The sequence below is a fragment of the Notolepis coatsorum genome (genome assembly GCF_963971535.1).
Source record: "Notolepis coatsorum genome assembly, chromosome: 4".
Lineage (NCBI taxonomy): Eukaryota > Metazoa > Chordata > Actinopteri > Aulopiformes > Paralepididae > Notolepis > Notolepis coatsorum.
The window spans coordinates 120,564,533-120,583,637 of record NC_140168.1 but is presented as its reverse complement, the minus strand read 5'-3'; the positions used below and the strand labels follow the sequence as shown (position 1 = coordinate 120,583,637).

At 46.4% G+C, this 19,105-nt stretch overlaps 1 protein-coding gene across 2 annotated transcripts in view; it reads left to right on the top strand.

The window, feature by feature from the left end:
- phka1a (phosphorylase kinase, alpha 1a (muscle)) overlaps positions 1 to 19,105 on the top strand; it is a 157,548-nt gene that overhangs the window by 60,547 nt on the left and 77,896 nt on the right. For both annotated transcript variants that reach the window (XM_084313407.1, XM_084313406.1), the window contains 3 exons: positions 12,348 to 12,443; positions 18,184 to 18,291; positions 18,474 to 18,552. In XM_084313407.1, the coding sequence (XP_084169533.1) occupies positions 12,348 to 12,443; positions 18,184 to 18,291; positions 18,474 to 18,552 (283 nt within the window). The remainder of the gene's footprint in view (positions 1 to 12,347; positions 12,444 to 18,183; positions 18,292 to 18,473; positions 18,553 to 19,105) is intronic.

Sequence of the window (19,105 nt, the reverse complement as noted above, 5' to 3'; positions counted from 1 at the left end):
CGGGTGAGTATGTGCTTCATTTGGCGCGCCATGCACCTGGTGTCACGGCTCTGCTTTCTTTTGGCGTCGTATCAGGGGTGAGGTGGTGAGGGGGTGGGTGAAATTATTCCCCGGTTTGCCCCCGTCTCCCCCCCCCCCCCCCCTCAAATATGATTTTGTTTACAAAACGTGTGTTGATTCGCTATATTTTTGGGGATACGGTGTAAACCCTCAGCTACTGCTGGGGTTGCGCTCTTGCTTAGGGAGTGGTGCAGTTTTCTCTGAAAATTGTTTTGGTCGCTATTATGTATGACTTAGCAAGGCCTGTAGCTAGCACTTGGTCGAGGACTTATGTCTTCCCTTGTCATAAAAGACGGCGTTCTTCTTGCAGTAGTAAGAGTGAACTTTTGCCCTTTTTATTGTGTAAAGAGGGTTGTGTGTGTTCGTGTTTTACGTTTAAGTAAACGTGGCATTGAGTCCACAACTGGGTTGGGTGTTAGCCTACAGAAGTTGTACATATATAGCTCTTGTACCAAGGTCCTTTGGCCTCTCTCTTTGGTCTGTTGTTTTTTCTTTACTTTAGGGACCGGTAAATGTATACATTTCAGGTGGCAAGTTTTGCACATAAGCCTGAGCCGTGTATAATGCCCGTTTTTTTGCACAAACGAGGTTATCGTCTGTGGCTGGCGTGCAGAATGTGAAGCTATTACCCTAACAGGTATATGCGCTTTCATGTAGCGCGCTACAACTGGTGTCATGGCTCTGCTTTGTTGTTGCATCGTATCAGGGGTGAGGGGTCATAAGGGGTGGACTAATAAACCCCTCCCCCTTTACTGATTGGCCAGGAGGTTGGGCCTCCTGCCTGTCAGTCTCCCTGTCAGGCTGAGGGGTCAGCTCGTCACAGGGAGGGGGAAGGGGGGGTTTCCTGGTTCCACTCCATATTAGGATGGGTGGGTCACAGGATTTTCCCCGGCCATGGAATACGCCACTAGGCGCGTTTTTCCTATTGGCCATGAGACATCCGTGAGTTTTCAGGCTCTGTGCTGCAGACCGCTGTCATTGTCAAAGTTGGATGATGCGATGCATTCGAAGACTGTTTGTTTTCTGCTCTGCTCTCTATTAAAGTGTGTATTGGGCTAGGGCTGGGCGATATGGCCAAAAACGTTATTGCGATAAAATTATAAAATTATTTTCATATAACTCGATATCGATAATTATCGTCGATATAATGTCTGTCAAGTTTAATTAACTTATTATGCCCGGCGCCGATGGACGGGCTATTAATAGACTTGTTTTGCTGCTGCGAATGTCTCGAGAGTCGAGTTGATGTCGTCATCAGTCCGCGCACGTTAGCAGTTAGCCAGTCCAGAGCAAGCGGAGTATCTCATGACAATGTACTAAATATGACCATAAAATACTCTGTTCCGCCCCAATACATTGCAACGACGTCCACCGTATACCCCACACTACTATAACAGTTACCCTCAGAATTCAAAACACACCTACTCGGCAGGTCAACTGTAAAATAGCGCCGTGCAAGCTAAGTATCCTAGCCAGCCTCGTTTACAAGCGGTGTATTCCATGACAATGTACTAAATATGACCATAAAATACTCTGGTCCGCCCCAATACATTGCAACGACGTCCACCGTATACCCCACACTACTATAACAGTTACCCTCAGAATTCAAAACACACACCAACTCTGCAGGTAAACGGTAAAATAGCGCCGTGCAAGCTAAGTATCCTAGCCAGCCTCGTTTACAAGCGGTGTATTCCATGACAATGTACTAAATATGACCATAAAATACTCTGGTCCGCCCCAATACATTGCAACGACGTCCACCGTATACCCCACACTACTATAACAGTTACCCTCAGAATTCAAAACACACACCAACTCGGCAGGTAAACTGTAAAATAGCGCCGTGCAAGCTAATTAGCCTAGCCAGCCTGGTTGACTACTGGAGTCCTACCTCCTTCCGGGTCTCCTTCCGCTGTCTGCAATCTCCTTCACTGATTGGTTGTTAGTGCGTGTGCTCATATCCAAGCTTGGAAAAACGATATATCGAAACTTTGCGACCACGCTTCATGTTTATTTCGAGGAAATAATTTATCGCGATAGTTATCGTTATCGTTTTATCGCCCAGCCCTATATTGGGCCGTTGGTCACTTGGCCCAATTATTACATATATCTTTTTCAATTGTTACTCGGGTAGAGGTCTCTCTGGGGGAACTTCTGTCTTCCCCTCTCTTATATAAAGAGCAGAATTGACAGGGTTTACCCTCAAACGCGTCATATGAGACCCGTGTCTGTGTCTTATAGGCCGGCTTCCTGCTGCTCGTCCCAGACAGCATGGAGGAAACGTTGTCTGGTGTTTCTTATTAGAATTCGCCATCGATGTGTTCCGGGTTCTCGACGTGTATATAGCGCTGGCTAGGGGTGGGGGGGAAATCGATATGTAGTAGTATCGCGATACTTTGCGTGGTGATACTGTATCGATACAGGGATGCCAAGTATCGATATTTCATTATTCATAAAAAAAAAAATTGTATAATGAAGTTGCATTGTTCATTTCAATACCTGTAATAGTACAGTAGTCCACACACACACGCATGTGCATTCAGTTAAGTTGGAATATGACTGTAATACAAACAGTTCAGTTTGTCAGGTACATGCAACACAGATTACAGTGTTTACATCTGTCTGCTTGAGAAAATACCATGTTCTGCAATAAAAATGATTGAAGTGAGATGAACAGACTGAACTTTATTTTATTAGATAAAACATGTTGACAAAGTTTTACTTTGCAGTTGAAAAAAGGTAATAAATTAAATTGGATAAAAATAATAATAATAATTTCCGCAATACTCAGCGTATCGCGATATATTTAGTATCGTGATACTATCGTATCGTGACGCAAGTATCGCGATAGTATCGTATCGTGAGGCCTCTGGCGATTCCCACCCCTAGCGCTGGCCCTGGGTGCTTTCAATGTGGAACCACTTTATGGGCTGGCCAATTCATAGAAATGGCGTTTTTTATGCGGGAGGCTGGGAAGGAGATTTTTATCTCTACCGAGCGCCAGTGCACCAGGTTAGACTCGACGGCTCACGCGCATCTCTGGGGGGAGATGACGGAGTAGATCAAAACATTGACGGAGGGGTCTCACGCCCATGAGGTGGGCCACCAGGAGCAGTGCGTTCGCGTACTGACCGTCTTGGTGGCGCCCTCTGTGATGTTTTGGATCGACACGCGTACCTACCCCCCTCTTAGGACTGGGGTTAGCGGCGTGACTAGGACACGGGACTGGTTTTGGTCGCGCCGGACCAGGTCAGTTTAACCCGTTGCTAGGGCTGGGCGATTAATCGATATTATCGATAATTCTAATTAATGATTTGGGACGATTTTGAAAAACTAAAATCGATTTTTCAAAAACAAAATATATATATATATATTTTCAAGAGTCACCTTTTATTTTACAAAAAGTGATGTTTGGTGAAAGTTAGATTTGCACTTTATTAATCCCAATAGGGAAATGCATTCTTGTTTGATGATCAAGAGGCACCTTTTATTTGCTTTAAGTGAAGTTTGGGAAAAAGCAGGTTATTGCACTATTAATCCCAATAGGGACATTCATCTTTGTTTGATCAAGAGTAACCTTTTATATTATATATATATATATTATTATAAAAAAAAAATTGTGAAGATTGGTGAAAGTTAGGTTTGCACTTCAATCCCAATAGGGACATTCATCTTGGTTTGATACTTTTTTTGTGTCAAATAAAAACGTTCTGGGATTTTATTTTTAGGCCATATCGCCCAGCCCTACCCGTTGATCTGCCCGTTGATCTGCTGTTCTGGTACCATGAAGGACTTTGTGCTTTTCCGGGGGGAAAATGCCGGGTCGGGCCGGGCATCGTGGGGATTGATGTCGTGGATGTGTGTGTCATATGTATTGATTGATTGATTGAATGAAAACTTTATTAACAGATTGCAGAATGGGTACAGTACAGCTCAATACATAGAATTGTTAAGGGGATGCAGACCAGAGAAAGACTTTCGTCTTGTTTACATCAGGGTCCCCCATTTTCAATTCATCGTAACATATATGACATACATGACATACAGATAGACAGTACTGCTACATCTATACATTTATGACATACCAGATTTGCAAATGCAGTACTGTTTGTGATACGAAAAGAGTCCACAAAAAGAGTATATACATTTGACGTAGAAACTGTACATTGGAGGAGGTTGGGTAGGTGGGGGGGGGGGGTGGGGGGGACTGTACATTGGAGGTGGGTGGGGGGGGGGGTTGGGTAGGAGGGGTGGGTGGGGGACACTGTACAACTGTACAAGCAAAACTGTACATTGGAGTATTGACAAGACCATACTTGGTAATTTACTGTACATTGGAGGGGGTTGTGTTAGGACATCCCGTAGGTGTTTTTTGAGAGTGTTTTTGAAAGTGGGTAGCGATTCACATTCCTTTACAGCTTTGGGTAGGGCGTTCCACATTGATGTGGCATAATTGCTAAACGTGTTTAGTCCCTTGTTTGAGCCGAATCTGGGTTTAACATGATTTGTGGAGCTCCCTCTGGTGTTGTGATCGTGGTATTCACTGACCTTTGGGAAGTATTTTGACATGTACATGGGTACCTTGGTCGTGTAGTGTATCTTGTAGACCAGGCCCATTGCAAGTTGCTGTACTCTGTCGTCTACTCTAAGCCATCCTAGGTTGTCAAAGTGGGCAGGGGTGAGGTGGGTTCTAGGAGTAAGGTCAAGCAGTAGTCTGACCAGTTTGTTTTGAGATGTTTGTAATTTTGTTTTTAGCGCCTTTGAGGTGCTTTGGTACCATGAGGTGCAAGCATAGTCGTAGTACCCTTGAATGAGTGCTCCTGCCAGAGTCTTCAGGGTATTCTTGTTTACCAGTGAGGAGATCCGGTACAAGAATCGAGTTTGTTGGTTGACTTTTTTTATTACATTGGATGCCATTTTGTCACAGGAAAGATTTGCCTCTAGGATGGAACCCAGGTAGGTAATATCTTCTTTCCTTGTGACAATATTGTCACCCACTGTAACTGAGAAGCCGTCGGTCTTGCTGAGTTTGTTATTTGAACCGAAGAGAATGGACTCTGTTTTGACCATGTGTAATTAGGCCTGCCACGATAACAAATTTTGCTGGGCGATTAATTGCCCCCGAAAATATCGCGATAAGCGATATTATTGCGACCGGTTAGAGAATTTTTTTTTGAGAAATTTATTTCCCAAAACTTTAATTTTGAAGCCCACCGCTCCGTCTTTTCCGGTGTTTTAGACTTTTATTTTGAAGCCCACCGACGGACCGGAAGTATTGTTGTTATTATCCTAGCTTGCTGATGCTGCTGGTGGACTGGGGCCAGCTAACGTTAGCTTGCTGATGCTACTACTACTTCGACATGCTGCTAATGGGCTGGGGCCAGCTAACGTTAGCTTGCTGATGCTGCTGGTAGATCGACATGCTGCTAGTGGACTGGGGCCAGCTAACGTTAGCTTGCTGATGCTACTAGTAGATCGACATGAGCTAATGATAAAACAAATGTTGAGATTGTTGGTGAACAACTAACTTTAAGTTAGTTTTAACGTTAGCTACTAACGTTAAAACGCTAACGTTACACTACAAATAACGCTACTTGGTTAAAAGGAGCAACACTATTGAGAAATGTAGTTAAGCTATGTGGTGTTGCCCCACGGAGCTCCTGTGCTGTGCTCTCTGCTCTGTAGTAAAGCCAGCGGCCCGCCTCCCAACACGGACAGTGACTGACAAGGGGCACTGGTTCCGCCTCATTAAAACAAACGCGCAAATAGCAATTAATCGCGCCCGTCAAAATCATTGCATTAATTTTAATTATCGCGGCAATTAATCGATTTATTGCTTATCGCGGCAGGCCTATGTGTAATGATAGTTTGTTATCAGCGAGCCATATGCAGATTTTGCCTAGTTCTGAGCTGAGGGTTTTTTCAACCTGTAAGTAACTTGTTCTTGTCAGAGACCAGCAGGGCTGAGTCGTCCACAAACAGGAACAAGTTGCAGTCACAAGCTAACGACATGTCATTAGCGGACCTAGTATGCTTCCTTGTGGAACACCACAGCTTACTGTGAGGGGGGGGGGGGGGTAGGGTACCGTTTACCTCCACCATCTGTTCTCTCCCCTCCAGGTAGGATTGCATCCAGCTCACTGATAGACTATCAAAACCAATTGCTTTTAGTTTGTCAATCAGAATGGTGTGATTGACAGTGTCGAAGGCCTTTTGTAGGTCCAGCATGACCATGCCACAGTATTTGCCCGCGTCCACCTCTTGTTTGATGTGGTCGTTTAAATAGAGAAGGCATGTGTCAGTGGAGTGGGATGTTCTGAAGCCAGATTGGAATTCGTAGATTAGATTTTCTTTTCCGCAAGGTATTTTTCGACCTGTTCATATAAATTTTTTTCCATGACTTTCGAGATGGTGGTAAGGATAGAAACAGGGCGGTAGTTGCCTGGGTCTAATTTACTGCCTTTTTTGTGCAGGGGTGTTACTCTCGCAATTTTGAAGTCCTTGGGGACGTGTCCCTGTTTTATGGAGAGGTTTATTATGTGTGTGATGACTGGGGTGATGGCGGCTGCTGAGTCTCTGAGGAATTTGGAGGGGATGTTGTCATGGCCAGTGGCCTTGTTAGGTTGGAGCGCGCTCAGTTTTTTGAGTACCTCATCTGTTGTTACCATTTCCAGTTTGAAGTCATCTTTGTGGACCCCTAGGTTCTTGTAGTATGCTACTATGTGTTCTACCCCATAATGCCCTGAGTGGGAGGGTAGTTTGTTTACCAGTGTTGTGGCTATGTTTGTGAAGAAACTGTTTAAGTAATTGGCTACATCCAGCTTGTCTGTGATGAGCGTGTTGTCCGTCTTTATGTTTATGTTTGAGAATCTGGTTTTAAATTTTTTACTGCAGCCTACTAGTTGGTTATCGGTTTTGTCATTGATGATTTTTTTTTTTGCTGTTTTGATCATGGAGTTTACGTCATTTCTTAGTCTGTTTCTTTCCAGTTTGAGTTCAGTCACGTGGGCTTGGAGTTCACTGCTCGTGCTTATGGTAAGCTTTGACTGACTTTTACGAAACTCAGAGCATTTTTGTATCTGGTTTTCATAGCGGTCAGTATTTCAGTGTGCATCCACGGCTCAGCGTGATTTTTTACCCTGGTGGTTCTTAGGGGGGCCATGTTGTTTAGTATCGTTGAAAATTTGGTTTTGAAACCAAGCCATGTTTCTTCAACCAGTGTACCATTGAGCTCATCTGACCAGTCCAGACTCTCCAGTTCAAGGTTAAAGGCCTCGCTAGAGTAGGTTTTGAGGTCTCTAGATGTGACTGTTTTGTGACAGCCAGCCTTTTGTTTTAGCTTTTTGCGGGTACAGAATATCATATTATGATCACTTAACCCGCATGCTATAACCCCTTTATTGGAGATCTTGGACTTGTCAGAGGTCAGGATGAGGTCAATGGTAGTCTGAGTTGACTCACATACACGTGTGGGTTGGGTGATTAGCTGGCTGAGGCCGTGCAGATCACAAAACCTATTGTAGGATTTGAAGACTGGTGCATCATTTTGTTGCATATCCGTGTTCCAATCCCCAATAAGAATATTTTCTGCATCCTCAGCTCCAGCTAAGCACGCATCCAACACATCATAAAAGCCATTTTGGTCTGGCGGTCTGTAAATTGTGCCGACTAGAACAGATTTAGCCGTTTCAAATAGAATTTCTACAAAAACAAGTTTCAATAGCCTCATGATCTAGGTCCGTACGGTTAATGAATTTGGTGTCTTTATGAATGTACATACAGACACCTCCTCCATGCCTGTTCCTGTCATTACGGACTATAGAATAGTTCTCCAATTCAATTTCCGGGTCTGTTATTGATGAATCCAGTTTAGTTTCAGAGAAACATAGAATGTTTACCTTACCGCTAATGAAATGTTGCCTTATTTCTGCCAGTTTGTGTCTAAGGCTGTTTACATTAAGATGGAAAATATGAAGTCCGTTTTTATTTGCTGTGTTGTCTATATCCTTGAGAAAAAGGTAGGGTTCTTCTTCTGTGGGGAGGGGTGGGGGGCTCTGTGATGTCCGGGGGGGGGGGGGGGGGATCCTTTGATCAGGGTGGGTGTCCCGCGACGGGTGGGGGGTGGGCTGTGTTATTATTTTGTCCGTGTGTGGGAGGGGGGGGGGGTGGATGTGATTCTTTGTCATGTCCTGGTTCATCTGCTAGCGTCTGTGTTGATTCCGTCTCGATGCCCGGGTGGTGAAATTCCGTAGGCGGCAGGGGGCTGTGTTGATTCCATCCCGCCGGCTCCCTGTGGCGATGTCTCGCTGACCGGGTGGCTTTCGGTGGGGGAAGGGTAGGGTCCTCTGGCTCCGGTAGTTTGCTGTGTTAGCTTGCCGGCTACCTGCGCCACCGTCGAGTTGATTATCTCCGGTACCTTCACTCCCGTCTCGTCCTCCCGTGTGTTCCTCTGCGGCGGCGTCGGGTGTGTTGATTGCTCCGGCGTCGGGTGGAAAGTAGGCACCCGAAGCCATCGTTGCATCCTGTAGTGCCAGACCCAGTCGTCGTGTCTGGGTTCGCGTCCTGACGGGGGTCCTGACGTGGCTGGGTCCGGGGTTTAGATGCACGTCTCCCGAGAGTAGCAGGATAAGGGACAAAAAAGTATTTCGGTCCATTCTGCCAGTCGGGGGTCTGTTCTTTCTTTCAGGATTAGCCGTTAATGTTGCGTGAACGGTCGCTGTCCCCACGGCCAGGTGCTTATGCTCCGTGCCGTTTTGGAAATAGAAGTCGCTGTGGACCTCCTTTTCTATTTTTGTTCTTCTCTCCTCTTCTGTCTGGTTGTGCTTCATCGTTGAGTAGAGGTACGAATCCGTTATCCAAAACATAACGAGGAGAAAATGTGTGCAAAATCTCTTTTGCTTGCTGTATTGACGATGGTTCCGGGAGCTCAGGAATTTGCGACCGCTCATGGCTGTACTCTGTCGTCTGTATGCCACCACGGGGGACGTCGTTTAGTATTATTGATTACCAATACAGTGTCCGTGTAACTAGCCACATTCACTGATCGAGTGCTTGCGTGTCACAGCAAGCTCTGATCCGGCTGTAATTTAGGTGAAAAAGTTCTTACCGTGAGCCCGTGGGATACCCCCCAGCATTTCCCCGTTATCGATCGGCATCTGGTAGATCGATATGTCCATTGGCTGATGATAAATCCCATTATTCCATGGTGAAATCTGCGATTCGAAACGTGATCCACAGTACATTGTGCTGGTTCAGGATCCGGCTACAATGATACTCCATTGGAAGAATTTTTTTTTTTACATTCGCCCACAGGGCATACTGCAGTGGAGCGATGGCGCCCCTAAGATGATCTGGCCGGTATTGCATGTTCTCGATTCCACAGACGAGGGTAGATCTGCAGAGCCGGTCGGGGACCTTGAGCCGGTTATTAAAATGGAATAACAGCAATAACAAATGCCACGGCTATATACGTGCCTCTGGTCCACAACGCATGGCACCGAAACACGTATAAACTCGTGGCTGGTCCTTAAAGTGTTAACAGTGACGTGCTTGGTCCATACTGTGTTGTACCTTGCGCTGTGTTAGGGGGCTTGGTCCTTCTCCATTTGTTTCACCCCTCCCTCCCTCCCTGCTAGGACGGGGATGGGAGGGGGCTGTCGGGGAGGTTGCTGTCAACTCCTCTAGGCATCCCTGTGTAGGTCCTGGTCCGCCAGGCCCAGGTCCGAACTCGTTCTCGTCAACCTGTTGGCCTGGGTTAACCCTTTGAAAACTGAAACACTTGTACTGCTTGTATAGCCTGTGTATACGCGCAGTTATGTTTCTGAGTTTTCTTTGTGGGTTAAGGGAACAACCGCCCCCTGTTAAACTAAACATAGGGGGCTGGTTGGTTCCCCGGTGTGTTGGTAGCAGAGTCGACTCTCGGGTTGAGGCCGGGCCTGACCCCGTCTGCCCGAGAGTATGCCCCCACATCTTTCATGACGTCTGCCAATTGTGTCAGCCTCTTCTTTGAACCTCGAACCCGCTGGATTGAGAATTGGCGGGGTCGGGTTTGTGGAGGTTGTGACATGGTGCACAGCATACCGAACACCACTTCCGCAGGATACTGTTCTTGCAGTAGACCCTTTAGGCGCCTGTCTAGTCCGCAGTGCTCCGGGCACAGGTCGAGTTCTGCTCTTGGGGCCTGTTGCCTGGATTGAGGGATCAACCTCCTTGGAGGGTTGTCTCCCTGGCACGCCGTCTGGCCCCGCAGTGTTGTGGGGGGGTAGCCTCTTGATGAGAGTGCTTCAGAGCGGCGTGCCAAGGGGGGAAGGGCCTTCACTTGATTTTTGGGCCCTGTCCGATACGCTGGCGATGTGGGGGGTGGTGTCACCAGTGACCGTCTGGTGGGGTCTCGATGCCGCGGCCTCGTTGGCCTCACCAGGCGCCTTTTTCAGGGGGTCCTCCTAGGGCTGGCACCTCCTCCGCGCTCCGCTGCTGCGGCCTTGCCACGGGGTTGGGTTCTTGACCTTCGACCCCGTGATGTTGGGGGCTGTGACAGGTTTTTTTTGCTTCACGTCCGTTCCCTGGTGGCATGTGGGATGCTCGCTCGAGTGGTCGCAGGCCCTTCTGAACAAAGGTAAGTCCCACGGTCTGCTCACCCTGTGCATTTGAGGTGCTAAACCCTCTTCGCACAGTCGGATCCGATCTCCCTCCCGTCCTCCACTAGGGGGGGGGGGCGGGGGGCGCGGATCCTCCCCGGTTCATAAGGTTCATACGAGTATAGCGAGCGCTCTGCTCTGACTCACGGAGGACCCCACGATCTTCTCCTTTGGTGGTGAAAGACTTGGGAAGGAGCTGATTGTGTGGCCACGACCCCGCTTATATAGGAGCGGATGTGGGTGTGGCCAGGCGGAGGTGAATAGGGGTGTACATGTGAACGTTTTTTCATTATTAGAATGGATTAAAGGGATAGTTCCACTAAGAGCAGAGCGCTCGCTATACTCATATAACTAGGGTTATAGAATAACCTTATGTTCCCCACCTAGGTTATCCCCCCCCACACACACTTTGGGAACCACTGCAATAGACTATAACCTAAATCTAGTAGAAATGTGAATATAACCAGAAAACCTCCAATGGATACCTTTTAAGGCTTCCAGTTCTGCCCATGTATGCATTTGTGTTTGTCTGTGTGTGTGAATAGCATGGCCATATATTAACTCTTTCAGTGCCACGCCTGGTTTTCCATTTTACCGCTTGAATGCCACCATCCGCACCAATGTTAACGTTAATATCGCCTAATCTATGTTTTAAATTATGGCTATGTGTCTAATCTGCCCATCGCATTATCAAAGACTATTTTCCAGACAGTGCTGTGAAGGCAGATTGTTTTTTTATCGCGTCGTTGCCGTTTCAGAGCAGTTAGAAAAGCCCCCGTTTTGATATAAAAAACAGCTCATTCTGGAGCATTCTATGAAAATCGTCTTTTAGTGGAATATTCCACAACGTTGATATTCGTCGGCCTTTTTATGAATCGTTTTCAAATAAACGCTAGATGATCAATATTATACGTGCACGCACGCACATTACGGCCGCGCGCGGATAATCGCCTCGTTGATTTCCTCTCGGAGTTTTACATTGAAACCAAAAGAAGACATTTCACAAAACAGCTTATAACTTCATCAAACTTACTCTGATTATCCTACCACTGATAACATAGAGTCCTTACCTGACATCAGATGGTATCCAACTGGTATATTCCAATTCCTGATCACCATTCGAAAAAATCGATACGTGTATGGATCCAACGCGACACAGTGGATCTCCATGATCCGCGGGGATCTGAGGCTCCAGAATGAACTCTAGTAACCCCTGCTGGATCAGTGAACTGGAAAATGTGGAGTACCGGATTTTTTTCCCCATTCATTTTCATTGAGTCCATTCCAAAATCACTTATGTCATCTGGGAGACGACAGGGGGCGCTTTTTTCCACAGTGATCACCGGCGCAGCTCGGCAATACTCGGGTAGGCTCGGGTGATGCAATAATTTTTCAGATCGCAAAAAAAAAAAAAAAAAATCCGAGAAATCTCGTGAGTGGCTAGCAACCACCTATAAAAAAACACGAGAAATCTCGTGAGTGGCACTGAAAGAGTTAAGATGCTTCTTCGAATACCTAACCGGGAACGGCTATGCATGTAAAAAAACAAACACAGAAAACATCTTTGTTCTATATAGATCCTCTGGATATATACTATTTATAGTATTATATTTCATATACGTTATATTTCACATTTCTTCACCCCAGGTGCAGGAGTACCAAGAAGCTCTGGAGGGTATTCTCATCAAACAGAAGGATGGGATCCGACTGGTACCAGAACTCTACAGTGTTCCTGCTGACAAGGTAAGGGGTTATGAACCGGGATTTCAGGTCCATATAAGGTGAGGCAGAGTTTCCCCGCTACATAGACGTACTTCTACAGCATCAGGCAGACGTGGTAAATAGACTGCATTTATATAGCAGCTTTTATCCAAAGCGCTTTACAACTTGTGCCTCACATTCACACATTCACTCACACATTCACTCACACATTCACACACACATTCACTCACACATTCACTCACACATTCACTCACCCATTCACACACACATTCACTCACACATTCACTCACACATTCACACACCGACGACGGAGGCAACTAGGGGTGGGACGATACGCATTGGAACCGTGTACCGTACGGTATGACCCCCACGGTTCGGGGCGTCTGCGTATCGTACGGTTCAGATGACGCGCAAATAAAAAAAAAAAGTCTTTGGCGGAGCCGGGAGAGTTGAGCACTGGCTGCAGGCAGCAGCAGCAGCACTGCAGCCAGGTGCTAGTCAGTTTGTGTAAAAATGGCAAGCACAATATAAATCAATCTTCATTACGACTTTAAAAACATAGCCATTAACATTACATAGGCCTACACACATCTTGCCATAGTGTTAGCAGTTTGTACAACACAACGCACGTTTTAACTATGGTAGCCCACCAGCTAAAACAGTCAATGAAATGTTACCGTAGCTACTAGCTAGCAGAGGAGGAAATGGGAGTCTGAGAGGCGGGGTGTTTAAAGACAATGATAGGCGTTTATTCAACATCCAAGAAGGCTAACATACAACTGTGTTTTACTAACTCCAACCGGGACTATTGCCGCTTTCCCAATGCATGTTGATGTTATGAACTCCTCCTAACGTTACCGCAGCTGATAACATTGCCTGAGCTGAAGGTCCGTGACACTAAAATGTCCGTGGGGACCCGCGCCATCCCATAGATAGTTCCAACTCACCAAATTACGTAATCCACCACAGTTGCACTCAATATTTAAATAATGTTAGTCTAAATAAATGTAGACAGATAATGTACAGTACGTATTTAAAAATTGAATGAACAGAGCAGTGTTGTTTTTAAACAGTACAGTGTGTGTGTTAGTTTGATGTATGATAAGAAATCCAGCCATATTCCTTTCATTGTATTTCAAATACTGCACTTTAATTTCAAGCAGAAAACGAATCTTTCCATTAAGAACTGACAATCAGGGAATTTAAACATGGTTGACATTGTTTTTTTGTGTTTATATTAAAGAAAGGAAAGTTTAGTGCTGGCTGAGCATATTGTTTGTTTGCACCAAGTTAATACTTTGACAAATGTAGCCTATATTTTTCAGTTCGGTCTTTGTGTGCCAAACATTATTTAATGCTGTAAACACTGTAAACCTTTTTTTCTTTTTTTTATAAATGAGAAGCATGTTTAGATTTTTGAGAACCGTCCCACCCCTAGAGGCAACCATGCCAGGTGACGACCTGCTCACCGGGAGCAGTTGTCTTGCTCAAGGACACTTCAACGCACTGCCCAGGAGGAGCTGGAATCGAACCGCGAACCTTCCGATTACATTTACATTTAGTCATTTAGCTGACGCTTTTATCCAAAGCGACTTACAAGTTCTGTACGACAAGACAGCAAGAAGGGTACAACTCTATCAGCTGAGTAACAATGTTCATCAAAGTGTTGCGTGTTACAGTGTAGGTTAGTTTATAGGACAAGTGCATGACAGTAAGGTTAGTCAGGGTTAGGTTTTTATTTAAATTTTTTTTATTTTATAATCATTTCAGATAATGGTTGAAGAAGTGAGTCTTTAGTCGACGGCGAAAGATTGGACGGGATTCGGCTGTCCTAACTGGGATGGGTAGTTCATTCCACCATTGTGGGGCAAGGACTGAGAATAGGCGGCTTCTCTTTGATGACCCTCCAGGAGCTTGGATAGGAGTAGGTCTGAGGCGGCCAGAAGATGCAGAGCGTAGGGGTCTTGAGGGTGTGTAGTTAGAGACCATTGACCGGAGGTAGGCGGGAGCGGTTCCCTTTGCCGCACGGTATGCTAGGTTGAGGGCCTTGAAGCGGATACGTGCAGCAATGGGGAGCCAGTGCAGGTCCCTAAGAAGTGGGGTGACATGGGCCGACTTCGGTAGGTTTGAGATCAGGCGGGCCGCTGCGTTTTGAATGAGTTGAAGAGGCTTGGTGGCAGTGGCCGGGAGGCCAGCTAGCAGTGCGTTGCAGTAGTCGAGGCGGGAGATGACTGTTGATTGGACGAGGAGTTGGGTGGCTTCTTTTGTCAGGAAGGGGCGTATCCTTCTGACGTTGCTCAGGAGGAATCTGCAGGTTCTGGTTGTCGCTGCGATGTGAGCAGAGAAGTTCAACTGGTCGTCGAGGACAACACCAAGGTTCTTGGCGGTCGGGGACGCGGTCACAGCTGCATTCTCGACTGTGATGGAGAGTCGGTCAGGGGGGAGGATTTGGCCGGCAGGTGGAGCAATTCTGTTTTGCTTAGGTTCAGTTTGAGGTGGTTGGTCGTCATCCAGGCGGAGATGTCGGACAGACAGGCCGAGATCCGCTCAGAGACGTGGATATCTGAGGGAGGGAAGGAGAGGAAGAGTTGAGTATCATCGGCATAACAATGATATAAGAAGCCATGAGACGTGATAATGTTACCCAGTGATTTAGTGTAGAGGGAGAAGAGAAGGGGTCCTAGGACTGTGTCGAAGGCTGCAGATAGATCTAGGAGAATCAGGACAGAGGAGAGGCCTTTCGCTTTTGCTAAGTGAAGTGCCTCTGTGACCGCAATGAGGGCCGTTTCTGTGGAGTGGCCAGTCCGGAAGCCAGACTGATTGGGGTCTAGGAGGTCATTCTGTAAGAGATAAGCAGTAAGTTGGTTGGATACAGCACGTTCAAGTGTTTTAGAAAGAAAGGAGAGAAGAGAGACAGAACGGTAGTTGCCTATGACGGTGGGGTTCAGGGTTGGTTTTTTTATGAGGGGCGTGACTCTGGCTTGTTTTAGGGAGGTGGGGACCACCCCCGAGTTGAGTGAGGAGTTGATGGTTGCAGTTAGGAATGGGAGGATGTCCGGTGCTATGGTCTGGAGGAGTGGGGAGGGTAGCTGGTCCAGCTGGCATGTAGTCGGACGGTTCGACGTTACCAGTGTCAGGGTCTCGGCTTCTGTAATGGGAGAGAAAGATGACAGAGTGAAGGATGAGGTTCTCGATTCAGCGTTTGGAATGGGTGGGGGTTGGGAGAAGGAGCTGCGGATGTTCTCCACTTTTTCCTCAAAGAAGATCGCAAAGTCTTTGGCAGAAAAAGATGAGGGAGGAGGGGGTGGGGGGGGGGAGTGAGGAGGGAGGACATGGTAGCATGCAGTTTGCGAAGATTCTTGGCAGAGGCCTCGATCCTATGGTGAAATAAAGAAGCTTTGGCATTAGTAATGGTTTTGGAGAATGTTAACAAGAGGTTGTGATATGTGTCGATGTCAGCAGTGAGGCGTGACTTTCTATACTTCCTCTCAGCCGCTCTCAGGACCTGTCTTTGTTCTCTCACTGCATCCGTCAGCCATGGACTGGGTGGGGAACGGCGGGCAGGTTTCTCAACGAGGGGACAGAGCTTGTCAAAGGAGGTTGCAAGGGCTGAGAGGAGGGTGGAGGTTGCCATCTCTGTGGGGAGAGCAGAGAAGGTGTCACTCAAAGGTAGAGCGGATATTATGTCAGAGGAGAGGGTGGAGGGGGATAGGGAGGCCAGGTTACGTCTGAGTGAGACGGTTTGAGTTGGGGTGAAGACCTTTCGGTTAAGCATGAGAGTTAGTGAGAAGGATATGAAGGAATGGTCAGATACATGTAGGGGAGTTACCGTGGTGTTAATGATGCTGGAGTTACGGGAAAATATGAGATCCAAGGAGTTGCCTGCTTTGTGGGTGGGAGGCATGGCAGTGGGAGTCAGGTCAAATTGTTGTAGGAGGGAGACCACTGGGACCGACTGAGATGAGTCAGGCAGGTTGAAGTCGCCCAATAGAAGGAGCGGGGTACCATCTTCCGGTAATGAGCTTAGAAGCATGTCCAGCTCATCTATGAAGTGATCGAGGGGACCTGGAGGGCGATAGAGTGTAACAATGGTGAGATTGAAAGGATTAGAGACAGATATTGCATGATATTCGAGGGAGGAGAGTGACAGTTCTGGGAGTTGTTAGGTTTGTAGCCCATGAAGGAGATGTCATGAGGCCAGTGCCTCCACCCCTTCTGGAGGGTCGAGGTGTGTGAGTGAAGTTATAGTTTGTAGATAATGCTGCAGGTGTTGATGAGTTATTGGGAGTTATCCAGGTCTCAGTTAGAGCCAGGAGCTGCAGATTTAGACTATGGGCATAGGCAGTAATGAAGTCAGCTTTCTTGACTGCTGATTGACAATTCCATAAGCCTCCCCGTACTGTGACAGGTGTATTAGTGGCTGTAGGAGGGTAGGAGAGATTTGCCGGGTTGCTAGCAAACTGGCGTGGATGGGTAGAGTCAGTTCTGGAGGAGCAGATTGTGGATATAGGTATGAGGCACATTGTGGTGTCAAGAGTGGCAGGGAGAAGGTTGTAGGGAGGAAGCGAGATAGTAGGGAAATAGCAGAGTGGGAGGGAAATATAGGATTATGGTGTGCTTAGCACTGGGTGGATCGGTGGATCCCTCGGCGGAAAACTCCAGGAAAACTCCTCTTTGTCCCTCTTCGTTTCTCGACGCTTCGCTGACGCTAAGCCAGCAAGTCTTTAAATCACTATCACTAATTACTGATGAGTGACACCTGCAGCAAAAGGCCACACCTCCAGTTTCTGTCAGCTGGGTGAAACTAATTACAAACTATTTTCACAACACAATTTAGTCACACACTTCAAAATGATGTACACAGTATTATTCAGTTAAAAGATCCTACCCTCTCTGCTGGTGTCATCAGAATGATTCCAACAGAGAAAAAGCTGGTATTTAACAAAAAAAAAAAAACTGTCACAAGTGCCCACTTAACTACAAAAGCCACATGCACAAAGGCCACACCTCCAGTTTCTGTCAGCTGGGTGAAACTAATTACAAACTATTTCCACAACACAATTTAGTCACACACTTCAAAATGATGTACACAGTATTATTCAGTTAAAAGATCCTACCCTCTCTGCTGTTGTCATCAGAATGATTCCAACAGAGAAAAAGCAGATTACCAGACGTCACGACCACTCTACCTCTTGAGTCACTGTCAGCCAGTGTTGTTAGTCGAAATCTCAAGTCTCGAGTCCCCAGTGTTTGAGTCCAAGTCCGAGTCACCAAAAAAAATCCAGAGTCGAGTCCCCATTACCCTAGTCCGAGTCCTGGTCATCAAGGTTGAGTCCACTCCACTCTGGCAGTCAAAGAGCTGACGTACAAATAAAAAAAAATTCAACATTAAACATAAATGACACAGCGGCCGGTCACCATTTCAAAGGGAGTTTATTTACTTAATGCACTAGCCATCAATATCTTATGCCAAATGATTAGGGCCTATTACAATATATATTGTTTTATTAAATAACTATTTATCAATTAACAAGTCTGCACCTTCCGAGTCCAAATGCAATCAGTGCTCAAGTCCAAGTCGAGTCACGAGTCCGAGTCCTGGACTCGAGTACTACAACACTGCTGTCGGATAATACAAATGCCTTTCTCAAGTCACATATGACGCTAAATGTGCCTCTGCTGTGTTTTAGAATTAGGCTACTGTATTTTATACTGCTTACTCTGACCTTGTCGTGTTCTGTTCTGTGTTGTCTCGACACAGGTAGACGAGGAGTATGTGAGCCCCCACTCCGTGGAACGGGTTCCTATGGGGAAGTGCCCCTTGAAGTGGGGGCAGTCTCTCTATGTACTGGGTAACTTACTGGCAGAGGTGAGAGGTTTAACTGGATATTTTACGATTGTGTTTGTCAGTAAGGTTTTGTCGAACCTTGGCTTTGTTGTATAATGTGCCTCGCTCATTATACAATGACAATAAACTTTAATTGAATTTAGTTCACTGAAACCAATGTTTTTGTTGTGAATACTGAATTTTCATCTTCTTCTGTCCTACAGGGTTTCCTGGCCCCTGGAGAGGTTGACCCTCTCAACCGTCGGTTCTCCACCATCCCCAAACCTGATGTGGTTGTACAGGGTGAGTTCACCTCTGGTTTCCCACGTCGAAGCACGTAAACAAGTTAAATACATTTCATGTTATATAAGGTGAAAAACATATGAAGACTGCACTCGGGTAAAAATAAAAAAGATTGTATTGGACTATGTTGACACTAGGGGTGTAACGGTATGCGTATTCATGGTTCTGACGTCATGGTTTGGTATGGGCAGCCATATGATGAATACGTCTCAGGGGGGACACTAGGTGGAACTAGGGTTGAATACAACTCAGGGGGGACTATACGACTGTTAGAAAATGGTGGTTTTCAGGGTGTCTTGTCTGGTCATCGATCGTTATCAGCCTTCATCGCCTCTGTCCGTGTTGTCTCTCTTCTGCGTTGTGTATTTTAGTTTCGTTACATTGAGGCAATCGTTCATGGTGGAATTCCATCCTCCCCCCTCGAAGGCTGAGACACCAGATATCTCCTGGTGCATTTTGAACAACCGCATGTTGAGTCGTCCATTCTATATCAAACAGACGTTTATTTACAATAAACAAGAGGTCAAAAATGGACTGAAAAACGAGGAAAAAA